This window comes from Coregonus lavaretus (genome assembly GCF_964263955.1).
Source record: "Coregonus lavaretus genome assembly, chromosome: 15".
Lineage (NCBI taxonomy): Eukaryota > Metazoa > Chordata > Actinopteri > Salmoniformes > Salmonidae > Coregonus > Coregonus lavaretus.
In genome coordinates, this window is record NC_140002.1 from 37,502,702 (window position 1) to 37,529,939 (window position 27,238).

General features: G+C 41.6%; 3 protein-coding genes across 3 annotated transcripts; all 3 read left to right on the forward strand.

Moving 5' to 3' along the window:
• Positions 1–692: 692 nt before the first annotated feature.
• LOC311143135 (protocadherin gamma-A11-like) lies at positions 693–6,529 on the forward strand (the record flags this gene model as incomplete). The annotated part of the gene is made up of 2 exons (XM_084178932.1): positions 693–1,266; positions 4,872–6,529. 2 exons carry the CDS (start codon positions 693–695, stop codon positions 6,527–6,529), a joined length of 2,232 nt encoding a protein of 743 aa, XP_084035058.1.
• A 769-nt stretch (positions 6,530–7,298) lies between these two features.
• Positions 7,299–23,721, forward strand: LOC311143136 (protocadherin beta-16-like; the record flags this gene model as incomplete). Its single annotated transcript, XM_084178933.1, has 5 exons — positions 7,299–7,413; positions 7,934–7,983; positions 15,477–15,541; positions 19,352–21,563; positions 23,665–23,721. 5 exons carry the CDS (start codon positions 7,299–7,301, stop codon positions 23,719–23,721), a joined length of 2,499 nt encoding a protein of 832 aa, XP_084035059.1.
• On the forward strand, positions 11,787–14,126 carry LOC311142585 (protocadherin gamma-A12-like; the record flags this gene model as incomplete). The annotated part of the gene is made up of 1 exon (XM_084178258.1): positions 11,787–14,126. Exon 1 carries the CDS (start codon positions 11,793–11,795, stop codon positions 14,124–14,126), a length of 2,334 nt encoding a protein of 777 aa, XP_084034384.1. The 5' UTR covers positions 11,787–11,792.
• Positions 23,722–27,238: the final 3,517 nt, after the last annotated feature.

The window sequence follows — 27,238 nt, forward strand, 5'->3', positions numbered from 1 at the left end:
CAGATAAAGGCGTTTTGATTTTTGTGTGAGAAGTGAATCAAGTCTTTTGACATTGGATGAGTTGTTATGGTGAATTTAACTTTCGTTATTTGAGAATCAATTGGGGCAGCTGATGTGAGTAGGGGCATATAGGCTTATTTCCTAGAGACTTTCAGTGTGTGCTTGCATCTTTGTTTTACTAAACTAACAAATATTATCAGTTGGTAACACTCAGGAAAGTTTTATTCTCTGATTTTTGTAGGCCGACTTGTGATTGCAGTTTTGGAAAAGTACTCCATGTGTCGCTATTCACCAGCTAAAGCCATATTTCCCAAACCATTCCTGCAGTAGGCTATAGGCAAAGGGGAGAGACTAATTTTAATACAGTGTAGGCAAGCGAAGGATCCCATCACTTGGTAGAACGTAACACGTATTGACCCAGTCGCTTTTTTCATCCCCCCCCCCACCACTTAAAATAGATTGTTTGATCACCGTACTATTGGAATAACCTTTGGTATCTGAAAATGGAATGTAAAATATTGTCGTTCTCTGCATCGATGTTGGCTTTGTTTCTTTTCCTGCTGCGAACCAGCTATGGAGACGTGACCTATTATTTTCCGGAGGAGATGAAACGCGGATCTGAGATCGGAAATATAGCCAAGGATCTCGGACTGGATCCAAAAGGACTGTCTGTTCGGAAAGCTCGCCTAGAAATGGATGGTAGCAACACATTCTATTGTGACATTAACCTGAGCACTGGCGACCTGGTTGTTGCTGAGAGAATGGACAGGGAGCAGCTCTGTGGAAGAAGGGTTTCGTGTGTATTGAAATATGAAATGGTGCTCGAAAATCCTTTAGAATTACACCGCGTCGTTCTTCAGATACAAGATATTAATGACAATTCACCACAATTCGCGAACGATCGTATTACGTTTGAGATCAGAGAATCGGCAGATAAAGGCGCTCGATTTGCGGTCCATCAGGCTCATGATGCAGATATAGGACTGAACGCTGTTCAAAGCTACACACTACAAAGGAACGACCATTTTAGTTTGGCCGTTAATACGAAACCTGGTGGGGGAAAGTATGGGGAGTTAAAGTTAGAAAAAGAGTTAGATCGAGAACAACAGCAGGAGGTGACTTTATTACTTACCGCGGTTGATGGTGGGACTCCACAGAGATCTGGTACTGTAGTTATACACGTCATTGTGCTGGATGCTAATGATAATGTCCCAGAATTTAGCCAGAACATCTATAAGGTCAGTATACCTGAAAATGCTCCCCTGGGTACAGTTGTAGTGACTGTAAGTGCCACAGATGTTGACGAGGGACAAAATGGTGAAGTGATGTATGTATTTGGCCCCATTTCAGATGAATTGAATGAATTATTTTCTCTAGACCCTAAAACGGGTGACATTACTTTATCTGGACAGATGGACTTCGAAAAGGAGTCTGTTTATGAAATGAGCATACAGGCCCAGGACAGTTTGGGGTTGACGTCCTTTGCCAACGTTGTCGTCGAGATTACAGATGTAAATGACAATGCCCCGGTTATATCTCTTAAATCTTTGACCAATCCCATCCCTGAGAATGTGTTACCTGGCACAGAGGTGGGGATAATTAATGTACAGGATATAGATTCGGAGGGAAATAGACAGGTCCGCTGCTCCATTCAACAAAATGTTCCGTTCAAACTTAACCCTTCTATTCAAAAATATTATTCTCTGGTCACAACAGTTGAACTAGACCGTGAGATAATATCAGATTATAACATAACTATCACTGCCACTGATGAGGGGTCTCCACCTTTATCCTCCTCAAAGACTATTCATTTATCTGTGTCAGACGTGAATGATAATCCACCTGTGTTTGAAGAACAATCCTACAACGCCTACGTGACTGAAAATAACAAGCCTGGCTACTCTACGTGTTCTGTGACTGCCAGAGACCCAGACTGGAGACAGAACGGCACAGTGGTCTATTCTCTATTGCCCAGTGAGGTCAACGGTGTTCCGGTGTCCTCATTTTTATCCATCAACGGAGACACGGGGGTGATCCATGCTGTGAGAGCATTTGATTATGAGCTGTTTAGGAGCTTCAAAGTCCACGTTGTAGCCAGAGACAATGGTTCTCCTCCACTCAGCAGTAACGTGACTGTGAGTGTCTTCATAACAGATGAGAATGATAACTCTCCCCAGATATTATACCCTGCTTCAGCAGGGAACTCCTTGATGACTGAGATGGTCCCAAAAGCTGCTCTGGCGGGGTCCCTTGTTTCCAAGGTGATAGCTGTGGATGCTGACTCTGGACAGAACGCTTGGCTTTCATATCAGATTGTGAAATCGACTGATCCAGAACTTTTCACTATTGGTCTCCACAGTGGAGAGATCAGGGCACAGCGGGACATTTCTGAATCTGACAGTATGAAGCAGAACCTTGTTATATCAGTGAAAGATAACGGACAGCCCTCTCTCTCTACAACCTGTGATGTATATTTACTTATATCAGACAACTTGGCTGAAGTTCCAGAACTGAAAGACATTACTTATGAGGACAGTTCCAAATGGACTAAATTTTTAATCATCGCACTAGTCTCTGTTTCTACCTTTTTCCTGACTTTCATTATTCTCATCTTGGCCATGAGGTTCTGCAGTAGGAGAAAGCCTACGATGTTGTTTGATGGAGCAGTCGCCGTTCCCAGTGCCTATTTCCCTCCCAACTATGCAGAGGTGGATGGAGCTGGAACGCTACGTAGTTCTTACAACTATGATGCATACCTGACAACGGGCTCACGCACAAGTGACTTCAAGTTTGTCAGATCTTACAATGACATCACGCTACCTGCTGATCTTACACTGAAGAAGAGTCAAATTGAGTGTTTGGGAGAAAGTATAATCACTCTTAACGACGCGGGGAATACTGAGGTGAGATTAGAAGCCTATTTTCAGTATTGATTGACCTTTTATGTTAACAAATGTATTGAGATGACCACAAGTCTGTCAGATGTTTGAATGTGATCACTGTGTTGTTGGCTTATCAGACACTGCAACGTTTTTTAATTGACTGAATTCAGGAGGCTCCACTGGTAATATGTGCATTCCAAGCAGAATAAACAGGCTACATCCCCCTATGGTTTTTGGCGAGGGATTAAACAATATTTTTACTAAAGCATCTAATGCCAGGACATGATGCTATATCTACAGACTTAGTTGATGACTTTCTAATGCAGGATACATGTTTACAAGTTTGAAGTGCTCCGTTTGTCATTTTAAACGCATAATAGGCTACCAGTTTAACTATTTGAAGTGCTGCGTCTGTAATTATATAGGCCTATAATAGGTCATATAGCCTGCTGCTATAATAAATCAACACGTTGATGTCGTTTATTGGATAGCAATTTGCAGCACTAAATTAGGAATTCTCTACTGTTGGTGCAACAGATAAGTGGGCTATTGCGTCAGTAATGTTTCAGCACTGGACAGCGACCAGACTTTAAGGATCTGGCAATAGAGTATCCGAGATTAGGGTAACCTTTTCAGTCATTGAATAATATGCAATGTATATATTATATTATTATATTATTTCGATTGTTTTGGGTGGATTTTAAAATATAGGCCTAAATAACATCGCCTATCCTGTTATCCTAAACTACATTGACATTTTCTTTGATTTTCCTCAGTTGCTTCTGAATGATAGACTTTGCCTAAGTCGTTAAGGCTCTCACAAAAATAGTATTGACTGATGCAAAACTGGTGATTTGTTCTGGCTGACTTGTAGGCATGGCCTGTTTGACAATATTTAAGTAGCATATTTTTACAGTAAGATATTGGATACATCTTGTTCAGTAACTTTGGAGTGTTACTGTAGTTTTTGTGAAAATACTCAATGTGTCGCTGTTCACCTTCTCTGGGTGAATGAATGCTTGTGTCCCCACCCAGTAGATTAACAAATACGGGGAGGAGACTTGTTTCGGCAGTGGGGAAAAAAACAACGCAATGACTAGTTTCAACATATTCCATATTCTTGCTTAGACAGAATATCGGAACTTGGACTACAATTTTTTTATGGCATAACGAATTCTGTAAATCACCAACTTAAGGATAGGAACGCTCCCAAGTTAACGATGGTGGATACAATATTTTTGGTCTCTGCCTCCGTTCTCTCCTCTGTTTTCTTTCTTGTTCTGCCTGACACCACGCATGGAGACATGAGCTACTCTTCACCCGAGGAAGCTAAGCGTGGATTTATCATTGGAAATATAGCCAAGGATCTCGGGCTGGATGCGAAGAGATTCTCTGATCGCAAAGCTCGGTTGGATATGGATGGCATCAGCCAACGTTATTGTGACATCGACCTCGCTGCGGGCAACCTTATTGTGACGGATAGAATAGATAGAGAGGAGCTGTGTGGTTCGAAGATTACTTGTGCATTAAAATATGAGCTTGTGCTTGAAAACCCTCTGGAGCTGCATCGTATTACTGTGCAAATTCAAGACGTAAACGACAATTCACCTCGATTCCCTAATGAACGCATGGATCTAGAAATAAGGGAATCGGCTGACAAAGGGGAACGTTTTCCCTTAGACGAAGCCCATGATTCGGACATAGGATTAAACACGGTGCAAAGCTATACGCTCGACAAGAATGAACATTACGTTTTGGCCGTTCATACAAATAGAGACGGTGGGAAATACAGTGAGTTAGTGTTAGAGAAAGAGCTGGATCGAGAAAAGCAAGAGGAGGTGACATTGTTACTTACTGCGGTTGACGGTGGGTCTCCACAGAGATCTGGTACTGTTGCTATACACGTCACTGTGTTGGATACTAACGATAATATTCCAGTGTTTAGTCAGGATGTTTATAGAGTCAGTCTACCCGAAAATCCCCCTTTAGATACTGTAGTGGTAACTGTCAGCGCCACTGACTTAGATAAGGGGGCAAATGGGGAAGTGACGTATGACTTCAGTAGTATATCTGATAAAGCATCGACGGTGTTTTCTATAGATAAAGGGACTGGTGTAATCAGAGTAGTCGGACCTGTGGACTTTGAGGAGAGGACAGATTATGAAATGCGCGTCCAAGCCAAAGATGGGTCAGGTTTAGCTTCTAGCACAAAGGTAATCATAGATATAACCGATATAAATGATAATGCACCAGTGATATTCATTAAGTCACTTAGCAATCCCATCCCCGAGAACGTGTTACTTGGTACAGAGGTGGGCATCATTAATGTACAGGATAAAGACTCTGAGGGAAATAGACAGGTCCGCTGCTCCATTCAACAAAATGTCCCTTTCAAATTAAACCCCTCAATCAAAAACTATTATTCTCTGGTAACAACTAGTGAACTAGACCGTGAGATAATATCAGATTATAACATAACTGTCACTGCCACTGACGAGGGGTTTCCACCTTTATCCTCCTCAACGACTATTCATGTATCTGTGTCAGACGTGAATGACAACCCACCTGTGTTTGAAGAACAATCCTACAGCTCCTACGTGACTGAAAATAACAAGCCTGGCTCCTCTATGTGTTCCGTTACTGCCAGAGACCAAGACTGGAGACAGAACGGCACAGTGGTCTATTCTCTATTGCCCAGTGAGGTCAACGGTGTTCCGGTGTCCTCATTTTTATCCATCAACGGAGAAACGGGGGTGATCCATGCTGCGAGAGCATTTGATTATGAGCTGTTTAGGAGCTTCAAAGTCCACGTTGTAGCGAAAGACAATGGTTCACCTCCACTCAGCAGTAACGTGACTGTGAGTGTCTTCATAACAGATGAGAATGATAACTCTCCACAGATATTATACCCTGATCCAGCAGGAAACTCCTTGATGACTGAGATGGTCCCCAAAGCTGCTCTGGCGGGGTCCCTTGTTTCCAAGGTGATAGCTGTGGATGCTGACTCTGGACAGAACGCGTGGCTTTTATATCAGATTGTGAAATCGACTGATCCTGGACTTTTCACTATTGGTCTCCACAGTGGCGAGATCAGGTCACAGCGGGACATTTCTGAATCTGACAGTATGAAGCAGAACCTTGTTATATCAGTGACAGATAACGGACAGCCCTCTCTCTATACAACCTGTGATGTATATTTACTCATATCAGATAGCTTGGCTGAAGTTCCAGAACTGAAAGACATGGCTTATGAGGACAGTTCGAAGCTAACTTCCTATTTGATCATCGCACTGGTCTCGGTTTCCACCTTTTTCCTGACTTTCATTATTCTCATCCTGGCCGTGAGGTTCTGTCGTAGGAGAAAGCCTAGAATGTTGTTTGATGGAGCAGTTGCCATTCCCAGTGCGTATTTCCCTCCCAACTATGCAGAGGTGGATGGAGCTGGAACTCTGCGTAGTTCTTACAATTATGATGCATATCTGACAACGGGCTCACGCACAAGTGACTTCAAGTTTGTCAGATCTTACAATGACAGCACGCTGCCTGCTGATCTTACACTGAAGAGGAGCCCAGATAAGTTATTAGAAGGGAGTATCATCACTCTCAACACTGCAGGAGACTCTGAGGTAACCCATGCCTTTAATTAGCATTTTATTTTTTAAACAAAATATTACTCATTTGCTTCTTGGCAATAACAAACTTCCAAACGTGAAAAAGTCCTAATGCTATGTTTTAATAGCTGGTGGTATATTAAAGTGAGCAAAACAGCAGTAGTATTCTCTTCTAGTATGAGAGTATGGTGCAACATGAAGTAATCTGAAGAGTATGCAGCTACAGTTCTTGTATTGTTTTGAATGTATTTATAATTTGTCAATGGCGACTTCTAGGCTGTTCTTTCGTATCTTGGATAAATAGACTCCAAAATTAAAATCAGCTTATGTCTTCTATTCCGCCTGTAGCCTACTGGTACATACAGGCAACTTGCTCACGCAATTTGATACCACTTCCAGTGAAATATTATCAATATATAATACTGAATATTATCAAAGTGGCATATTCTCCTACAGATGTAGGATCTTAATTTGTTATAATTACTGGAAATTTTTGTCGGGGTTGATACATGTTTTGTTAGGGAAAATCAAGTCTAAAATGTCAAAGTGGAAATTACAAACTTCAGAAGCCTTTTTAAACCTCACATGCACTACACATTTTACATTTCCTGCATTGGTGATCAAATTAAGATCCTACATCTGTATTGCTGTGCCCGAGTTTTTCTGCTTCTGCTAAATTTAAGTTGGTCAATTATTTCAATATATTCTGTTTCAGTGTTCATTGCAGTGTAGCCTACAGGACTTAAATTAATAGATTCACACGCTGAAAATACAAATCACATCGCCTTCCAATTCTGATGAAGCTATGCTAGCACTGTTTCAGCACCACACCCATAGACAGCGCAACTTAGAAGCCTGTTTCTCAGTGAAACAGGCAAAGCTGCAAGAGATCATTCTCCACCTATACGTCTTTGAAACAGGTTTCCGCCAATACTTAAGTTAACCTAGATATATTTTGGATGCTATGTTTGAAATAGAAAAATAAAAATTTCCCCAATTGTATGCTACTTCCGCGCATTCACATTCACACTTTCTATGAAAACAGTCTAGCTTGAACTTCATGGGGGATTATGAATTTAAGAGGTTTATTTGAATGCAATTTATTGTAGTCTTCATTGAAATACTCTAAGTGTCGCTGTTCACTATATATTGGCCGATAGGCACATCTATCCGCCTATCCACGCATAGAAAAGGAGGAGATATAGGCCTACTTTGGTCAGTGTGACAACCCATCGTCTCGATTAGACAGATGCTTAGCGTGTATCGTCGGCTATTCCACACCTTAACCGAGCAAATGTTTCATTTTGAGGGCTGAACAATATATTTACCACGATTCTTAGTTGGACTACTTGTGTCATTTGAGAAGATGGAGTACATCAGATTATCATTGTCTGTTTCGACGTTCGGTCTGATTTTCCTTATTTTCATGGTGTGCACGAGCTATTGGGGATATGAGCTATTCTATTCCGGAGGAGATGAAACGCGGATCTGTGATCGCGAATATAGGCAATGACCTCGGTCTCGATGCGAGAATATTTTCATCTCGCAAGGCTCGTTTGGATATGGATGGAAGTCGTCAACGTTGCTGTGACATTAATCTGAATACTGGAGATTTAGTTGTGGCTGAAACAATAGACAGGGAGGAGTTGTGTGGACCGAAGGTTTCTTGTACCTTGAAATACGAGCTTGTGTTGGAGAACCCTCTGGAATTACATCGTATTCATGTGCAAGTCCAAGATATAAATGATAACACCCCGACATTTTCTAACACTCAAATTAATCTAGAAATCCATGAGTCTGCCGTTAGAGGAACACGTTACCTTCTTAGCGAAGCCCATGATGCGGATATAGGACACAATGCAGTTCAAAAATATTCACTCGAAAACAAACGACTATTTTGTTTTAGGTGTTCATACAAACCCAGATGGTGGAAAATACGGTGAGTTAGTTTTAGAGAAGGAATTAGATCGAGAACAACAGCAGGAGGTGACATTGATACTTACTGCGGTTGACGGTGGGACTCCACAGAGATCTGGTACTGTAGTTATACACGTTACGGTTCTAGACGCTAACGATAATATTCCAGTGTTTACTCAGAACGCCTATAAGGTCAGTCTACCTGAAAATTCTCCATTAGGTACCGTAGTAAGTACAGTGACTGCTATTGATGCAGACGAGGGACCTAATGGCGATGTGACCTATGAACTCAGTCGTATAAGTAACAAAGCAGGGAAGCTGTTTTCGATTAACAAGACAACTGGAGAAATAAAAGTAATCGGCCCTATTGATTTCGAAGACGAAACATATTATGAAATGAGCGTGCAGGCAAAAGATGGTTTAGGGTCAGCCTCAAATTGTAAAGTTACTATAGAAATCACAAATGTGAATGATGATGCACCAATAATATTGATCAAATCGCTTAGCAATCCCATCCCTGAGAATGTGTTACCTGGTACAGAGGTGGGCATCATTAATGTACAGGATAAAGACTCGGAGGGAAATAGACAGGTCCGCTGCTCCATTCAACAAAATGTCCCTTTCAAATTAAACCCCTCAATCAAAAACTATTATTCTCTGGTAACAACTAGTGAACTAGACCGTGAGATAATATCAGATTATAACATAACTGTCACTGCCACTGACGAGGGGTTTCCACCTTTATCCTCCTCAACGACTATTAATTTATCTGTGTCAGACGTTAATGACAACCCACCTGTGTTTGAAGAACAATCCTACAGCACATATGTGACTGAAAATAACAAGCCTGGCTCCTCTATGTGTTCCGTTACTGCCAGAGACCCAGACTGGAGACAGAACGGCACAGTGGTCTATTCTCTATTGCCCAGTGAGGTCAACGGTGTTCCGGTGTCCTCATTTTTATCCATCAACGGAGAAACGGGGGTGATCCATGCTGCGAGAGCATTTGATTATGAGCACTTTAGGAGCTTCAAATTCCACGTTGTAGCGAGAGACAATGGTTCACCTCCACTCAGCAGTAACGTGACTGTGAGTGTCTTCATAACAGATGAGAATGATAACTCTCCACAGATATTATACCCTGATCCAGCAGGAAACTCATTGATGACTGAGATGGTCCCCAAAGCTACTCTGGCGGGGTCCCTTGTTTCCAAGGTGATAGCTGTGGATGCTGACTCTGGACAGAACGCGTGGCTTTTATATCAGATTGTGAAATCGACTGATCCTGGACTTTTCACTATTGGTCTCCACAGTGGCGAGATCAGGTCACAGCGGGACATTTCTGAATCTGACAGTATGAAGCAGAACCTTGTTATATCAGTGACAGATAACGGACAGCCCTCTCTCTATACAACCTGTGATGTATATTTACTCATATCAGATAGCTTGGCTGAAGTTCCAGAACTGAAAGACATGGCTTATGAGGACAGTTCGAAGCTAACTTCCTATTTGATCATCGCACTGGTCTCTGTTTCCACCTTTTTTCTGACGTTCATTATTCTCATCTTGGCCATGAGGTTCTGCAGTAGGAGAAAGCCTACGATGTTGTTTGATGGAGCAGTCGCCGTTCCCAGTGCATATTTCCCTCCCAACTATGCAGAGGTGGATGGAGCTGGAACTCTCCGTGGTTCTTACAATTATGATGCATACCTGACAACGGGCTCCCGCACCAGTGATTTCAAGTTTGTCAGATCTTACAATGACAGCACGCTGCATGCTGATCTTACACTGAAGAGGAGCCCAGATAAGTTATTTGAAGGGAGTATCATCACTCTCAACACTGCAGGAGACTCTGAGGTAACCCATGCCTTTAATTAGCATTTTATGAGGATGGTTAGGCCAACATTGTTTTGAAACAAAATATTACTCATTTGCTTCTTGGCAATAACAATCTTCCGAGCGTGAAAAAGTCCTAACGCTATGTTTTAATAGCAGGTGGTATATTAAAGTGAGCAAAACAGCAGTAGTATTCTCTTCTAGTATGAGAGTATGGTGCAACATGAAGTAATCTGAAGAGTTTGCAGCTACAGTTCTTGTATTGTTTTGAATGTATTTATAATTTGTCATTGGCGACTTCTAGGCTGTTCTTTCGTATCTTGGATAAATAGACTCCAAAATTAAAATCAGCTTATGTCTTCTATTCCGCCTGTAGCCTACTGCTACATACAGGCAACTTGCTCATGCAATTTGATACCACTTCCAGTGAAATATTATCAATATATAATACTGAATATTATCAAAGTGGCATATTCTCCTACAGATGTAGGATCTTAATTTGAGCCAGTTTGCTACAGCAGGAAAATAATCCTGAAGCAAGAGGACATTTAGATTATTATGTGGGTTATAATTAATGGACATTTTTGTCGGGGTTGATACATGTTTTGTTAGGGAAAATCAAGTCTAAAATGTCAAAGTGGAAATTACAAACTTCAGAAGCCTTTTTAAACCTCAAATGTACTACACGTTTTACATTTCCTGCATTGGTGATCAAATTAAGACCCTACATCTGTATTGCTGTACCCGAGTTTTTCTGCTTCTGCTAAATTTAAGTTGGTCAATTATTTCAATATATTCTGTTTCAGTGTTCATTGCAGTGTAGCCTACAGGACTTAAATTTATAGATTCACACGCTGAAAATACAAATCACATCGCCTTCCAATTCTGATGAAGCTATGCTAGCACTGTTTCAGCACCACACCCATAGACAGCGCAACTGAGAAGCCTGTTTCTCAGTGAAAAAGGCAAAGCTGCAAGTGCTCATTCTCCACCTATACGTCTTTGAAACAGGTTTCCGCCAATACTTAAGTTAACCTAGATATATTTTGGATGCTATGTTTGAAATTGAAAAATACAATAAAATGTTCCCCAATTGTATGCTACTTCCGCGCATTCACATTCACACTTTCTATGAAAACAGTCTAGCGTGAATTTCATGGGTGCTTATGAATTTAAGAGGTTTATTTGGATGCAATTTATTGTAGTCTTCATTGAAATACTCTAAGTGTCGCTGTTCACTATATATTGGCCGTTAGGCACATCTATCCGCCTATCCACGCATAGAAAAGGAGGAGATATAGGCCTACTTTGGTCAGTGTGACAAACCATCGTCTCGATTAGACAGATGCTTAGCGTGTATCGTCGGCTATTCCATACTTTAACCGAGCAAATGTTTCATTTTGAGGGCTGAACAATATATTTACCACGATTCTTAGTTGGACTACTTGTGTCATTTGAGAAGATGGAGTACATCGGATTATCATTGTCTGTTTCGACGTTCGGTCTGATTTTCCTTATTTTCTTGGTGCGCACGAGCAATGGAGATATGATCTATTCTATTCCGGAGGAGATGAAACGCGGATCTGTGATCGCGAATATAGGCAATGACCTCGGTCTCGATGCGAGAATATTTTCATCTCGCAAGGCTCGTTTGGATATGGATGGCAGTCGTCAACGTTGCTGTGACATTAATCTGAATACTGGAGATTTAGTTGTGGCTGAAACAATAGACAGGGAGGAGCTGTGTGGACCGAAGGTTTCTTGTACCTTGAAATACGAGCTTGTGTTGGAGAACCCTCTGGAATTACATCGTATTCATGTGCAAGTCCAAGATATAAATGATAACACCCCGACATTTTCTAACACTCAAATTAATCTAGAAATCCATGAGTCTGCCGTTAGAGGAACACGTTACCTTCTTAGCGAAGCCCATGATGCGGATATAGGACACAATGCAGTTCAAAAATATTCACTCGAAACAAACGACTATTTTGTTTTAGGTGTTCATACAAACCCAGATGGTGGAAAATACAGTGAGTTAGTTTTAGAGAAGGAATTAGATCGAGAACAACAGCAGGAGGTGACATTGATACTTACTGCGGTTGACGGTGGAACTCCACAGAGATCTGGGACTGTAGTTATACACGTTACGGTTCTAGACGCTAACGATAATATTCCAGTGTTTACTCAGAACGCCTATAAGGTCAGTCTACCTGAAAATTCTCCATTAGGTACCGTAGTAAGTACAGTGACTGCTATTGATGCAGACGAGGGACCTAATGGCGATGTGACCTATGAACTCAGTCGTATAAGTAACAAAGCAGGGAAGCTGTTTTCGATTAACAAGACAACTGGAGAAATAAAAGTAATCGGCCCTATTGATTTCGAAGACGAAACATATTATGAAATGAGCGTGCAGGCAAAAGATGGTTTAGGGTCAGCCTCAAATTGTAAAGTTACTATAGAAATCACAGATGTGAATGATAATGCACCAATAATATTGATCAAATCGCTTAGCAATCCCATCCCTGAGAATGTGTTACCTGGTACAGAGGTGGGCATCATTCATGTACAGGATAAAGACTCGGAGGGAAATAGACAGGTCCGCTGTGCCATTCAACAAAATGTTCCTTTCAAACTTAACCCTTCTATTAAAAAATATTATTCTCTGGTAACAACAGCAGAACTAGACCGTGAGATAATATCAGATTATAACATAACTATCACTGCCACTGACGAGGGGTCTCCACCTTTATCCTCCTCAACGACTATTCATTTATCTGTGTCAGACGTGAATGACAACCCACCTGTGTTTGAAGAACAATCCTACAGCTCTTATGTAACTGAAAATAACAAGCCTGGCTCCTCTATGTGTTATGTTACCGCCAGAGACCAAGACTGGAGACAGAACGGCACAGTGGTATATTCTCTATTGCCCAGTGAGGTCAACGGTGTTCCGGTGTCCTCATTTCTATCCATCAACGGAGACACAGGGGTGATCCATACTGTGAGAGCATTTGATTATGAGCAGTTTAGGAGCTTTAAAGTCCACGTTGTAGCCAGAGACAATGGTTCTCCTCCACTCAGCAGTAACGTGACAGTGAGTGTCTTCATAACAGATGAGAATGATAACTCTCCCCAGATATTATACCCTGCTCCAGCAGGGAACTCCTTGATGACTGAGATGGTCCCCAAAGGTGCTCTGGCGGGTTCACTGGTTTCCAAAGTGATAGCTGTAGATGCTGACTCTGGACAGAATGCGTGGCTTTCATATCAGATCGTGAAATCGACTGATCCTGGACTTTTCACTATTGGTTTCCACAGCGGAGAGATCAGGGCACAGCGGGACATTTCTGAATCTGACAGTATGAAGCAGAACCTTGTTATATCAGTGAAAGATAACGGACAGCCCTCTCTCTCTACAACCTGTGATGTCTATTTACTCATATCAGATAACTTGGCTGAAGTTCCAGAACTGAAAGACAGGGCTTATGAGGATAGTTCCAAACTAACTTCCTATTTGATCATTGCACTGGTCTCTGTCTCCACCTTTTTCCTGACTTTCATTATTCTCATCCTGGCTGTGAGGTTCTGTCGTAGGAGAAAGCCTAGAATGTTGTTTGATGGAGCAGTCGCCATTCCCAGTGCATATTTCCCTCCCAACTATGCAGAGGTGGACGGAGCTGGAACTCTGCGTAGTTCTTACAATTATGATGCATACCTGACAACGGGCTCACGCACCAGTGACTTCAATTTTGTCAGATCTTACAATGACATCACGCTGCCTTCTGATCTTACACTTAAGAGGAGTCAAGTTGAATGTTCGGGAGAAAGTATAATCAATCTAAACGACGCAGGGGATATTGAGGTGAGATTATAAGCCTATTTTGGGTATTGATTGCCCATTTACTTTATGAAACAACTATTGATCGTGTCCACAAGCCTGTCAGATATTTCAATTTAATCGCTGTGCTGGCTCATCAGACACGGCAAGGTTTGTAAATTGACTGAATTCAGGAGTTTCCACTGCTAATATGTGCTTTCCAAAACCTACGGAATTTGGCCAGAGTTTAATCGCTTTCAAACAATTTTACTCAAGTATCTTATTCCAGGGCAGGGTGCCATACCTACAGACTTCTTTGATTACTTTTTAATGCATGATACATGTTTACAATTACAACTTTTAAGTGCTTTGTTTGTCATTTTAAATTACCTATTAACTATTTGAAGTTTTCTGTCTCTGTAAAAAGATAGGCTAGGTCTAAGGCTGCTGCTTTAAGTCAACATGTTTGTGGTTTGTTGGATAGCAATTTGCAGCAGTACATGTTATTCTCTCCCTAACGTTTGGTGTGACAGATAAGTAAGTGGGCTATAGAGTCGGTCCTGTTTCAGCACTGGACAGCGACCATACATTCAGTATCTGGCAATAGAGTATCCAAGATGAGGGTACCCTTTTCAGTCAATGACTATTTTGATTGTTTTTGGTGATGTTTTTTATATAAATTACCAAAGTCTTGATAATTAACAACTGTTTTTCAATAATAAGATTTGAGAAGTTTTAAAATATTGGCCTAAATAATATAGCCTATCCTGTTATCCTAAACTTCCGTGACATTTTCTTTGGTTTTCCTCAGTTTCTTCTGAATGATAGATAGACATTGTCTAGGTGGTTAAGGCTATAAGACATTTTTTATTGACTGATTCAAAACTGGTGATTTGTTCTATCTATAAACTGCACTGTAGGCATGCCTGTATGGCAATATTTAAGTATAGCACATTTCACAGTAAGATATTGAATGAATCTTGTTCAATGTACTGTATATTCAGTAACTTCGTAGTGTGACTGCAGTTTTTGTGAAAATACTCAATGTGTCGCTGTTCACCTTCTCTGGGTGAATGAATGCTTGTGTCCCCACCCAGTAGATTAACATATACAGGGAGGAGATTTGTTTCGGCAGTGGGGAAAAACGTCGCATTGACTGGTTTCAACATTTATCGTTGCTTGGACAGAATTTAGATTGTAATGTTGGCTACGTATTTTGTGGCATAACGAATTTGGTAAATCACCATTTTAAGGATAGGAATATCAAACGATCCAAAGTTGATGATGGTGGTCAAAATATTTTTGGTCTCTGCCTTCAAGCTCTGCTTGGTTTTCTTTCTTGTTCTCCCTCACACCACACATGGAGACATGAACTACTCTTCACCCGAGGAAGCTAAGCGTGGATTTATCATTGGGAATATAGCCAAGGATCTCGGACTGGATGCGAAGAGATTATCTGATCGCAAAGCTCGGTTGGATATGGATGGCATCAGCAAACGTTATTGTGACATCGACCTCGCTGCGGGCAACCTTATTGTGACGGATAGAATAGATAGAGAGGAGCTGTGTGGTTCGAAGCTTACGTGTGCACTAAAATATGAACTTGTGGTTGAAAACCCTCTCGAGCTTCATCGTATCACTGTGCAAATTCAAGACGTAAACGATAACTCACCTCGATTTCCCAATGAGCGCATGAATCTAGAAATTAGAGAATGGGCTGATAAAGGTCGACGTTTTCCAGTAGACGACGCGCATGATGCAGATGTAGGATTAAACTCAGTGCAAAGCTATACGCTCGAGAGGAATTACTTTTTTGATTTGGCTGTTCATACAAATAGAGACGGTGGGAAACACGGTGAGTTAGTGTTAGAGAAAGAACTGGATCGAGAAAAGCAAGAGGAGGTGACATTGTTACTTACTGCGGTTGACGGTGGGTCTCCACAGAGATCTGGTACTGTTGCTATACACGTCACTGTGTTGGATGCTAACGATAATATTCCAGTGTTTAGTCAGGATGTTTATAGAGTCAGTCTACCCGAAAATCCCCCTTTAGATACTGTAGTGGTAACTGTCAGCGCCACTGACGCAGATAAGGGTGCAAATGGGGAAGTGACGTATGACTTCAGTACTATATCTGATAAAGCATCATCGATTTTTTCTATAGACAAAGGGACTGGTGTAATTAGAGTAGTCGGACCTGTGGACTTTGAGGAGAGGACAGATTATGAAATGCGTGTCCAAGCCAAAGATGGGTCAGGCTTAGCTTCTAACACAAAAGTAATCATAGATATAACCGACATAAATGACAACGCACCAGTAATATTCATCAAATCACTTAGCAATCCTATCCCCGAGAACGTGTTACTTGGTACAGAGGGGGGGATCATTAATGTACAGGATAAAGACTCGGAGGGAAATAGACAGGTCCGCTGCTCCATTCAACAAAATGTCCCTTTCAAATTAAACCCGTCTATCAAAAACTACTATTCTCTGATAACAACAGGTGAATTAGACCGTGAGATAATATCAGATTATAACATAACTATCACTGCCACTGACGAGGGGTCTCCACCTTTATCCTCCTCAAAGACTATTCATTTATCTGTATCAGACGTGAATGACAACCCACCTGCGTTTGAAGAACAATCCTACAGCACATATGTGACTGAAAATAACAAGCCTGGCTCCTCTATGTGTTCTGTTACCGCCAGAGACCCAGACTGGAGACAGAACGGCACAGTGGTCTATTCTCTATTGCCCAGTGAGGTCAACGGTGTTCCGGTGTCCTCATTTTTATCCATCAATGGAGACACGGGGGTGATCCATGCTGTGAGAGCATTTGATTATGAGCAATTTAGGAGTTTCAAAGTCCACGTTGTAGCGAGAGACAATGGTTCTCCTCCACTCAGCAGTAACGTGACAGTGAGTGTCTTCATAACAGATGAGAATGATAACTCTCCCCATATATTATACCCTGCTCCAGCAGGGAACTCCTTGATGACTGAGCTCGTCCCCAAAGGTGCTCTGGCGGGTTCACTGGTTTCCAAAGTGATAGCTGTAGATGCTGACTCTGGACTCTGGACTTTCATATCAGATCGTGAAATCGACTGATTCTGGACTTTTCATTATTGGTCTCCACAGCGGAGAGATCAGGGCACAGCGGGACATTTCTGAATCTGACAGTATGAAGCAGAACCTTGTTATATCAGTAAAAGATAACGGACATTCCTCTCTCTCTACAACCTCTAATGTATATTTACTCATATCAGACAACTTGGCTGAAGTTCCGGAGTTAAAAGACATGGCCTATGAGGACAGTTCCAAGCTAACTTCCTATTTGATCATTGCACTGGTCTCTGTTTCCACCTTTTTTCTGTCTTTCATTATTCTCATCCTGGCGGTGAGGTTCTGTCGTAGGAGAAAGCCTACAATGTTGTTTGATGGAGCAGTCGCCATTCCCAGCGCGTATTTCCCTCCCAACTATGCAGATGTCGATGGAGCTGGAACTTTACGCAGTTCTTACAATTATAACGCATACCTGACAACGGGCTCACGCACCAGTGACTTCAAGTTTGTCAGATCTTACAATGACAGCACGCTGCCTGCTGTTCGTACACTGACGAAACCAGCTGAGCCTATTGGCGAAAGTATAATTACTCTGAACAGTGCAGAAAATTGTGATGAGGTAAGATAACAGTGGCCTGAAAAAATTTATTGAGTTATCACATTTAAATATGAGTTGGAACATCAATTTTAAGGCATGGTAGGCTTGGCATAGCCAATTTAATTCAATACATTTCAACAGTTTCAGTTTGTTTACTTTGTGCCATCATTGGTTTTGCTCTTCGCTCTTATAAGAACTCTGTCCATGAAAATCAGTGCAGCACTCTTAAATAATTTCTGGGCATAGTGAAACTTGAATGGGTAGCCAAAGGTTCTAAATATTTGCTAACAGTTTCTTTCTTTCTTTCTTTCTTTCTTTCTTTCTTTCTTTCTTTCTTTCTTTCTTTCCTTCTTTCCTTCTTTCCTTCTTTCTTTCTTTCTTTCTTTCTTTCTTCTTTCTTTCTTTCTTTCTTTCTTTCTTTCTTTCTTTCTTTCCTTCTTCTTCTTCTTCTTTCTTTCTTTCTTTCTTCTTTCTTTCTTTCTTTCTTTCTTTCTTTCTTTCTTTCTTTCTTTCTTCTTTCTTTCTTTCTTTCTTTTGTGTGGTGTCGACACAACATTTAAGAGATCATATGGCAGCCGTCCGCCCTTTCGAGGTCGTTGGTGTTTCAGCACCACTATTGTGGATAACCCCCACCATTCTGCAGGCTTCTGCAATGGAATGACTAAAGCTATCTATAGTTTAACCTTTTCTGATCTTAGGTTTTTCTAAGGAACATCATCAGGGATTTTTACCGTTTGAAATCATTATTTAATTAGATTTGTATTTATTTTACATATCATTCAACGTTTAATGCAGTGTTTCTTTTTTTTTTTTACGAATCTTTTTCCGTTTTAAACCCAGAGCATACAGACGTTTATAACATAAGGATTTACTTAAGACTATACAGTGAATATAGATTTGATTTATTATCACGTTTGTTTGCTTCAGTTACCCTGCTGCTGTTTTTGGGAATTCTTCTTGATATTTTCCAACTTCTCTCGAAATCCTCTGTAATCCTATAGCGGATCTTATGATAGCAGGCTACCTCTGACTTTGATTGTTCACTATAATATACATCTTATGAAGTGTAGGCTATCGATTGTTTCATCAATTGTTAAACATTGAGAAATGGGCCTTTAAGCTCCCTGCGCACCAACACCACACCTTTTTTGGCCCGTTTATTTATTTGTTTTGAGTAAGTAACTGCAGTGTTGAAATAAATACTCAGTGTGTCGCTATATACCAACCGTGAACTGATATATGTATCTCTCCTCCCACAACTGTAATATTCAAAAGCAAGAAAACGCCCTACTGAGTCACATACTATCCCAGGAGAAAATGGATGTATGCTCTGCTTCTTTTCTCTTCGTATAGCCAACAGTTTGAATCATTATTCATCACGAACAACTGGACTATTCTGTGCATTATCTCTGTCTTCCAGGCATATGTCGATAATGGGACACAACGGTTTCTCGGTCTCAATACTCTGTGTGACACTGCTAGCTCTGTCCAAACTGCACCCTAGCCATGGAGATATAAGCTACTCTATTCCGGAGGAGCTGAAACGTGGATCTGTGATCGGAAATATAGCCAAGGATCTGGGGCTGGATGCTAAGAGATTGTCGGCTCGTGACGCTAGGTTAGACGTGGATGGCAGCAGTCGACGCTACTGTGATTTCAACGCTAACTCGGGGGATTTGATTGTCGCTGAAACAATAGATAGAGAAGAGCTGTGTGGTCCAAGGGTTTCGTGCGCTTTGAAATACGAGCTGGTGCTTGAAAATCCTTTAGAGTTACACCGTATTACTGTTCAAATCCAGGATATAAATGATAATTCACCTCTATTTCCAAGTGAACGCATACAATTAGAGATACTAGAGTCGGCTGTGAAAGGGCAACGTTTTCCCTTAAACGATGCCCATGACGCAGACATTGGATTAAACGCAGTTCAAAGCTATACGCTGGAGAGGAATGACCATTTTGTTTTGGCTGTTCATACAAATAGAGACGGTGGGAAATATGGGGAGTTAGTGTTAGAGAAGGAATTAGATCGAGAACAACAACAGGAGGTAACATTATTACTTACTGCTGTTGATGGTGGGACTCCACAGAGATCTGGTACTGTAGTTATACACGTTACTGTGCTGGATGCTAACGATAATATTCCAGTGTTTAGTCAGGACGCCTATAAGGTCAATATACCAGAAAATTCTCCTTTGGATACCGTAGTAGCTACAGTTAGTGCCACTGATGCTGACGAGGGACAAAATGGGGAAGTAAGCTATGCTTTCAGTCGAATATCTGATAAAGCAGCGAGGATATTTTCCATTGAAAAGAAGACTGGAAAAATTAAAGTAATTGGACCAATAGATTTCGAAGTGGAAACATATTATGAAATGCGTATCCAGGCGCTTGACGGATCAGGGTTGGTTTCCAACACAAAAGTAATTGTCGAAATCACAGATATAAATGACAATGCACCTGTGATATTCCTAAAATCTATGAAAAATCCCATCCCTGAGAATGTGTTACCTGGCACAGAGGTGGGCATCATTAATGTACAGGATAAAGACTCTGAGGGAAATAGACAGGTCCGCTGCTCCATTCAACAAAATGTTCCTTTCAAACTGAACCCCTCAATCAAAAACTACTATTCTCTGATAACAACTAGTGAATTAGACCGTGAGATGATATCAGATTATAACATAACTATCACTGCCACTGACGAGGGGTATCCACCTTTATCCTCCTCAAAGACTATTCGTTTATCTGTATCAGACGTGAATGACAACCATCCTGTGTTTGAAGAACAATCCTACAGCGCCTATGTGACTGAAAATAACAAGCCTGGCTCCTCAATGTGTTCTGTTACCGCCAGAGACCCAGACTGGAGACAGAACGGCACAGTGGTCTATTCTCTATTGCCCAGTGAGGTCAACGGTGTTCCGGTGTCCTCATTTTTATCCATCAACGGAGACACAGGGGTGATCCATGCTGTGAGAGCATTTGATTATGAGCAGTTTAGGGGCTTCAAAGTCCACGTTGTAGCGAGAGACAATGGTTCTCCTCCACTCAGCAGTAACGTGACTGTGAGTGTCTTCATAACAGATGAGAATGATAACTCTCCCCAGATATTATACCCTGCTCCAGCAGGAAACTCCTTGATGACTGAGATGGTCCCCAAAGCTGCTCTGGCGGGGTCCCTGGTTTCCAAGGTGATAGCTGTGGATGCTGACTCTGGACAGAATGCGTGGCTTTCATATCAGATCTTGAAATCGACTGATCCAGGACTTTTCACGATTGGTCTCCACAGCGGAGAGATCAGGGCACAGCGGGACATTTCTGAATCTGACAGTATGAAGCAGAACCTTGTTATATCAGTGAAAGATAACGGACAGCCCTCTCTCTCTACAACCTGTGATGTCTATTTACTCATATCAGACAACTTGGCTGAAGTTCCAGAACTGAAAGACATGGCTTATGAGGATAGTTCCAAACTAACTTCCTATTTGATCATTGCACTGGTCTCTGTCTCCACCTTTTTCCTGACATTCATTATTCTCATCCTGGCTGTGAGGTTCTGTCGGAGGAGAAAGCCTAGAATTATGTTTGATGGAGCAGTCGCCGTTCCCAGCGCGTATTTCCCTCCCAACTATGCAGAGGTGGACGGAGCTGGAACACTGGGTAGTTCTTATAATTATGATGCATACATGACAACCGGATCACGCACCAGTGACTTCAAGTTCGTCAGATCTTACAATGACAGCACACTGCCTGCTGATTTAACACTAAGGAAGAGCCCAGATGAAACCAGTGAAGCTATTGAGAGTGGATCAAAATATTCAACTATGGTAATGGGAAACATTTCCAATGAAAAGTGTTGTTCTGGGGTAGAGCAGCGGTGGGATGTGGGAGAGAAGAAATGTATATTTTTTTGGTCCGCTTGCATGTTACTGTGTGTGATGATCCATACTAGAACTCCTTCATCCAGTGCCTTTGGCTGGTGGTGGTGGAGGGGAGGTCTATGATGACTGAAAACAACAGAGAATCATAGTTTACGTTCATGTTCCTTCATTTGACACCTGAGGCGACCCCTGGGTTAGTCATCCTGGCATTCCATATCACCTGTTTTCACACTGATCTTGGGTCAGAAGAGGTTCAAGACTCATTCTGGAGATGGACTCAATTGTTTCAAATGTAGATTTTTTAACCATTGTTGAATGCAAATCAGGCAGGAGTAATTGTCATACTTCTGCCTGAATATTTGTTCTGCCATGAAAACATAAGACACGTTATAAAGTAAGCTAACTGTGGAATACATCTTTAATATCTAACTGTGTGAATGCCATTTCTTTTTCAGAAAAATCTTGCTGGTGATAGTTGTGCACGTTTCTATGTCTTTGACAACCGAGGGCAAGCTTTTCCTCTCTGGTCTCTAGCAGAGTCACTCAGAGTTGAACTTTACGCCCTGATAATGGCACCTTTCAAGTACATAATGAAGAAGATATTCCCGCCAAGAAATACTATTTGTCACTCAAAACCAGCCTCCTCTTGCACTCCTCTGTGTATAGTGAGCACAGAGAAGGTGACACTATGGCTTAAAAGTGGCACAAGCCTACAGCTTTTAGTCCCAATGGAGAGAATAAACCATGTATTCATAGTCCTTTGGCAGGAGTATGAATACATGCATTCTGTTACATCATAGCAGCTTTTTTACTAAAAGTAGTAATGTAGCTGCTTTAAGGGGTCTGGAAGAGGAGATGTTAATGAAATGCTGAACACCATTCTGCTATAGGTCATTCTTCTTGTAAATTTGTGAAATTAAACACAAATGGGACACAGCATTTAAACCTGTTATGTTTTTAACACTTTTATTTAATTTGTTTCTTGTTTTTTCATGCTCTCCCATTGGACCATTATTTTGGCATCTGAAGGTAAGAGATATTTCTTCTTCTTCTTTACCTGTAGAGACATAGAAATTAGGGTCTCCCACAGTATTGGGTGGCTCGTACAGTTACAAGGGTTGACATGATACAGTACTGACTTGTATCACGGTTGACCTGGCTGAGTATTCAATCAATTGCAGGTTGATTGAATACAGGCCTTACTGTGTAACTCTTTTCATGATTGCCTATCTGTCAGTGGTTACCTCTCTTTCTTCAACATTGACTGTTGTCCATTGACCATTGACCATCTCAAGCACACTGCTGACAACCCAATACAACCCAGTACTAACACACTTTACCATTAGCACGCATCACAGCAGTGCATGATATTCCTCACTATAAACACAGACCATTGTATTGAAGAGACAGCCCAATAGTGGCCCACAAAGCAAAATCACTCACGCGCAGCCTACCAGTAACACAGAGTGTACAGCACGCTGAACTTCACACAGCTCAGCACTGCACACACACACACACACACACACACACACACACACACACACACACACACACACACACACACACACACACACACACACACACACACACACTGCAGCAAGACTACTCTGCTCAGCACTGGCACACAATTCTAAAGTAGGTTCTAAAGTAGGTCAGGATAATTATTGATGTAGCTCCTCAGCCCTACATATCTGCTCAAAGATATCTCTTATTCATTTAATTCTTCTTCATCTGAACGGAAGGCCTATCTCTTTCTGTGCGCATAACTATATAACCCATTGGTCTATGATATATAACAATGAATGCCATAATATATTTTGTATAAAGATCTGGTAACGGATGTTTCAATTATATGATATTGAAAGAGGTGTATCATGTCTGCCGTGATTGTGATTGTGGTGTATAGACATGCCTCCGTAGGTGTCAATGGCCATGGGACATAAAGGAATGTAGAGGGTCATATCTGTGCGGTGTTGAGTGTGCAACTCTGCAGCAGGATGTGTGTAGATTGTTTTGGGCACGTGTGGAGGTTGTGTTTTGGATATAGGGCTTCATGCGTCACTGCTTTGACACACTGTCTGTCTCATCCTGTGATGACCTCTGACCTTGGTCTGTGGGAGGAGTCCTGTTGGCCTCTCAGTTACATGGAAATAGAGGGGATGAAAAGGTGGATAAAACATTACCTACAGCTGTTCTGATGTTTGAGACTTGCAGTCAGGGTTAAACACGTTGTCATATAGATTTGCTGGTGATCATCTTTTTATTATTTGTATTTGGTGACGGTTACACCATACACCATTTTATTTATTAAATATTATTTGTATTTTTCGGCCTGAAAATATCTAATTTAGGTAGTTTGCTAGTCTGCCTATCAATTTGGCACTGATGCTCTCCGTGGTGCTGAAATACCAAATGTGCTGCATTCAAAGAGCCGTTTGTGTCTTTGGCTTTGGCTTTTACGGTGTCATTGTAAGTGTTCCAAACACGTTTTCTTTTGTTGTCGTTGTTGCAAGACAGTATTATGACAAGTGTTTATTGACAACATAAAAAGTATTCAAAATGACAATAGTGACAATTGGCAATTGTTGATACTTACCTTGACTGAACTATTATTGTTTTACTTGTGATATTAATTCTGATTAGTCTCCCTCTAATATAATGTTTTACTGTATTATTGATCTAGAACATCTTTACCCACACCCCGTGTCCGTAAACTTTTAGAGCTGGCATTACAATAATATTCCACCTGCTGATGTGGTTATGTAATACACCAGTCTTTCTTTAGCTGTCTGTGTAGCGGTACCAACATGATGTTAGTCTGAGCTCTGGACTCTGAGTACTGCTGTTGAACAGTAAGACGAGTTATAAGCCTCAAATGCACTGAACCTCCCATCGGAGTGATTCATATGAGCCGAAACAACAGTTGGGGCAGATCTCTAGAATCAAACCGGAATGAAAACCAACATAGATGATTTAAAAGGACTATGAGGGAGTTGTGCATGAGTAGGCTACTCAAGATTTTGATGTGGAAAGAGATATTTTGCTTTTTTCTCAAAATGTTTAAGAGAACGCAAAATCAAATGTCACAATGGCATGGACGATTGCTAATTGTGTGTGTGGCCTCTTTAAGTGATAATGCCCGAGAACCCGGAGTTTGGAGGATAGGATATAGTCCCGACACAAATCTAGGGTTGCTACCCAAGCCGGCTGGTCGTTCGTTCTATAGGTTCTATAGGACCCAGTCGTTCAGTCTTTTTGTTCTGTATCTATGGACGCGACCCAGTCATTCATTCTAAATGTTCCATTGCCATGCTGGCTGGCAACATTCTTATCCCTTGCTTGCTAGCTAGCCAACTACGGCTAACTTACACTCACGTCAAACAATGCAGCCAGAATAACAACAAAGTAGCTGCATTTGCATTTGTTTAAGCTGTTTTCTAGTGACATTTGTGTAAAGCTGGAGATCAAATTTCAATATTGAAACAATGTTGCAAATGTCGGAGAGACAGACAGCAAGGTTTATACAAATCTCTGCTGTTGAAAACCAAATGCTAGTCTAAAAGAAATGTGAGATAATGTCTACATGCTTTTTAGTGGAGATCAAGTTTATAAATTGCCTGGCAAGACAGTGGATTGCGCAGTCAGATGGAACAGAGTAAATAGGCATTTTAACGTCATAGATTTAGCCGGTGGTAACTTGTGGAATAGACACCGGCTGGAATGCGGTTTTAACTAATCAGGATTAGACCCACCCGGCCAGAGGGTGTGTGGTATATGGCCAATTTACCACGGCTAATGGCTGTTCTTATGCACAACGCAATGCGGAGTGCCTGGATACAGCCCTTAGCTGTGGTATATTGGCCATATACCACAAACCCCCGAGGTGCCTTATTGCTATTATAAACGGGTTACCAACGTAATTAGAGCAGTAAAAATACATGTTTTGTCATACCCGAGGTATTCGGTCTGATATACCACGGCTGTCAGCCAATCAGTATTCAAAGCTCAAGCCACCCAGTTTATGATAGAAAACAACTCCCCAGGTGTGTCAATTAGTTTGGTCCCGCCAAAGATGAAGACTTGGGTCAGAACGCCAGGGTCTCCTATTTCTTGGAAGAACCGCAGGTGGAAGGAAATTATATCTCATCTTTGATAAGTGTGTGATAGTGTGAAGATTATAGGGGTAATGGTAAAGATGACTTACAATTGGGCGAGCAGGTTGCTACTATGGTAACCAAGAGCAACAGAAAACGTTTTCTCCTTCGCCTTCTTAAAAGATTCCATGTGCCACCGGACGACCTGGTGAGCATTTACACCGGCTACATACACCCCACCCTGGAGTATGCTGCTCCTGTTTGGCACAACTCACTGACCAAGGCCCAATCTGATGACCTTGTGTGTATTCAGAAGAGAGCATGCCGCAACATCCTAGGTAGATATTCCAGTTATACTGAGGCACTTCAGACCCTGTCCCTACCCCGGCTTCATTAAAGACGGATACAACTCAGCACCATCTTCGCAGTCAGCCTCCTAAAAGCTAAATTCAGAGACTAGCTACCCCCTGATCGAATCACAGTGACAGGCAGGAACACCCACAGCCAAAACAAACTTACTATACCAAAGTCTAGAACTGAACGGTACATGAGGTCACCAATCCCATATTTCTTCACTTTAAGATCGCAGAACATTATAGATTTATGTTGCTCCTATCCATTCATATTAGTTTATAAGAGCTTATATCGACTCTGCCACTCGGGTTTGCTTTTGTGGCACAGTCGATTGCGAGCTGTGATTCGGGCCTGTTTCATTACATTGGTGTCGGAAGTGATCGGACCTCGCATCCACGACAGTGCGTGTGCTTGGCCGGTGAGCGCGTTCCTGTAAGACGGCGTCTTGTGAGGTCTAGCTCGAGGACGCGCTCTTTGAATGGAGGGAGTTGTGTAGCGACCGTGGTTTATAGGCTGAACGCGGATATCGACTCTGCCACTCGAGCATGCTTTTGTGGCATTGTCGATGGTGCACCGGGCTTTGGGCCAGAAGGTTGAAGTTTCGAGCCGCGCCCCCTGCCTGTTTTATTACAATATGTTGAATGCTCATGGTGTTCAGTTGGTATTGACCGCTATATGAGTGTAATAAATAAAACTTGAAATAAAAAGAAGATAACGATTCATTCTGAAACATGTATTATTTATGCAGTGAGATCGTTTGCTTATGAACAAATCGAAGCTTTTGAATTCCACGTCAAAGTGCAAGATGGAGGCTCTCCTCCACTTTATAGTAAAGTGACTTAGAAGTTTATAATTAATCAAGATTAGAAGGACAACGGTCCTCAGGTTCTCGATCCAGTAACGACTAGTAGCTCTCTCCGGTGTCTGAAATGGTGCCCCGTTCAGCAGATATGGGCTATCTTGTCACTAAAGTGGTGGCTGTTGATGTGGACTCTGGACAGAATGCTTGGCTCTCATATAAACTGCAGAAAGCGTTAGACAGGGCGCTGTTTGAAGTGGGCCTACAGAATGGAGAAATAAGAACCATACGCCAGGTCACTGATAAAGATGCTGTGAAACAAAGGCTCACTGTTATAGTGGAGGACAACGGACAGCCCTCTCGATCAGCTATAT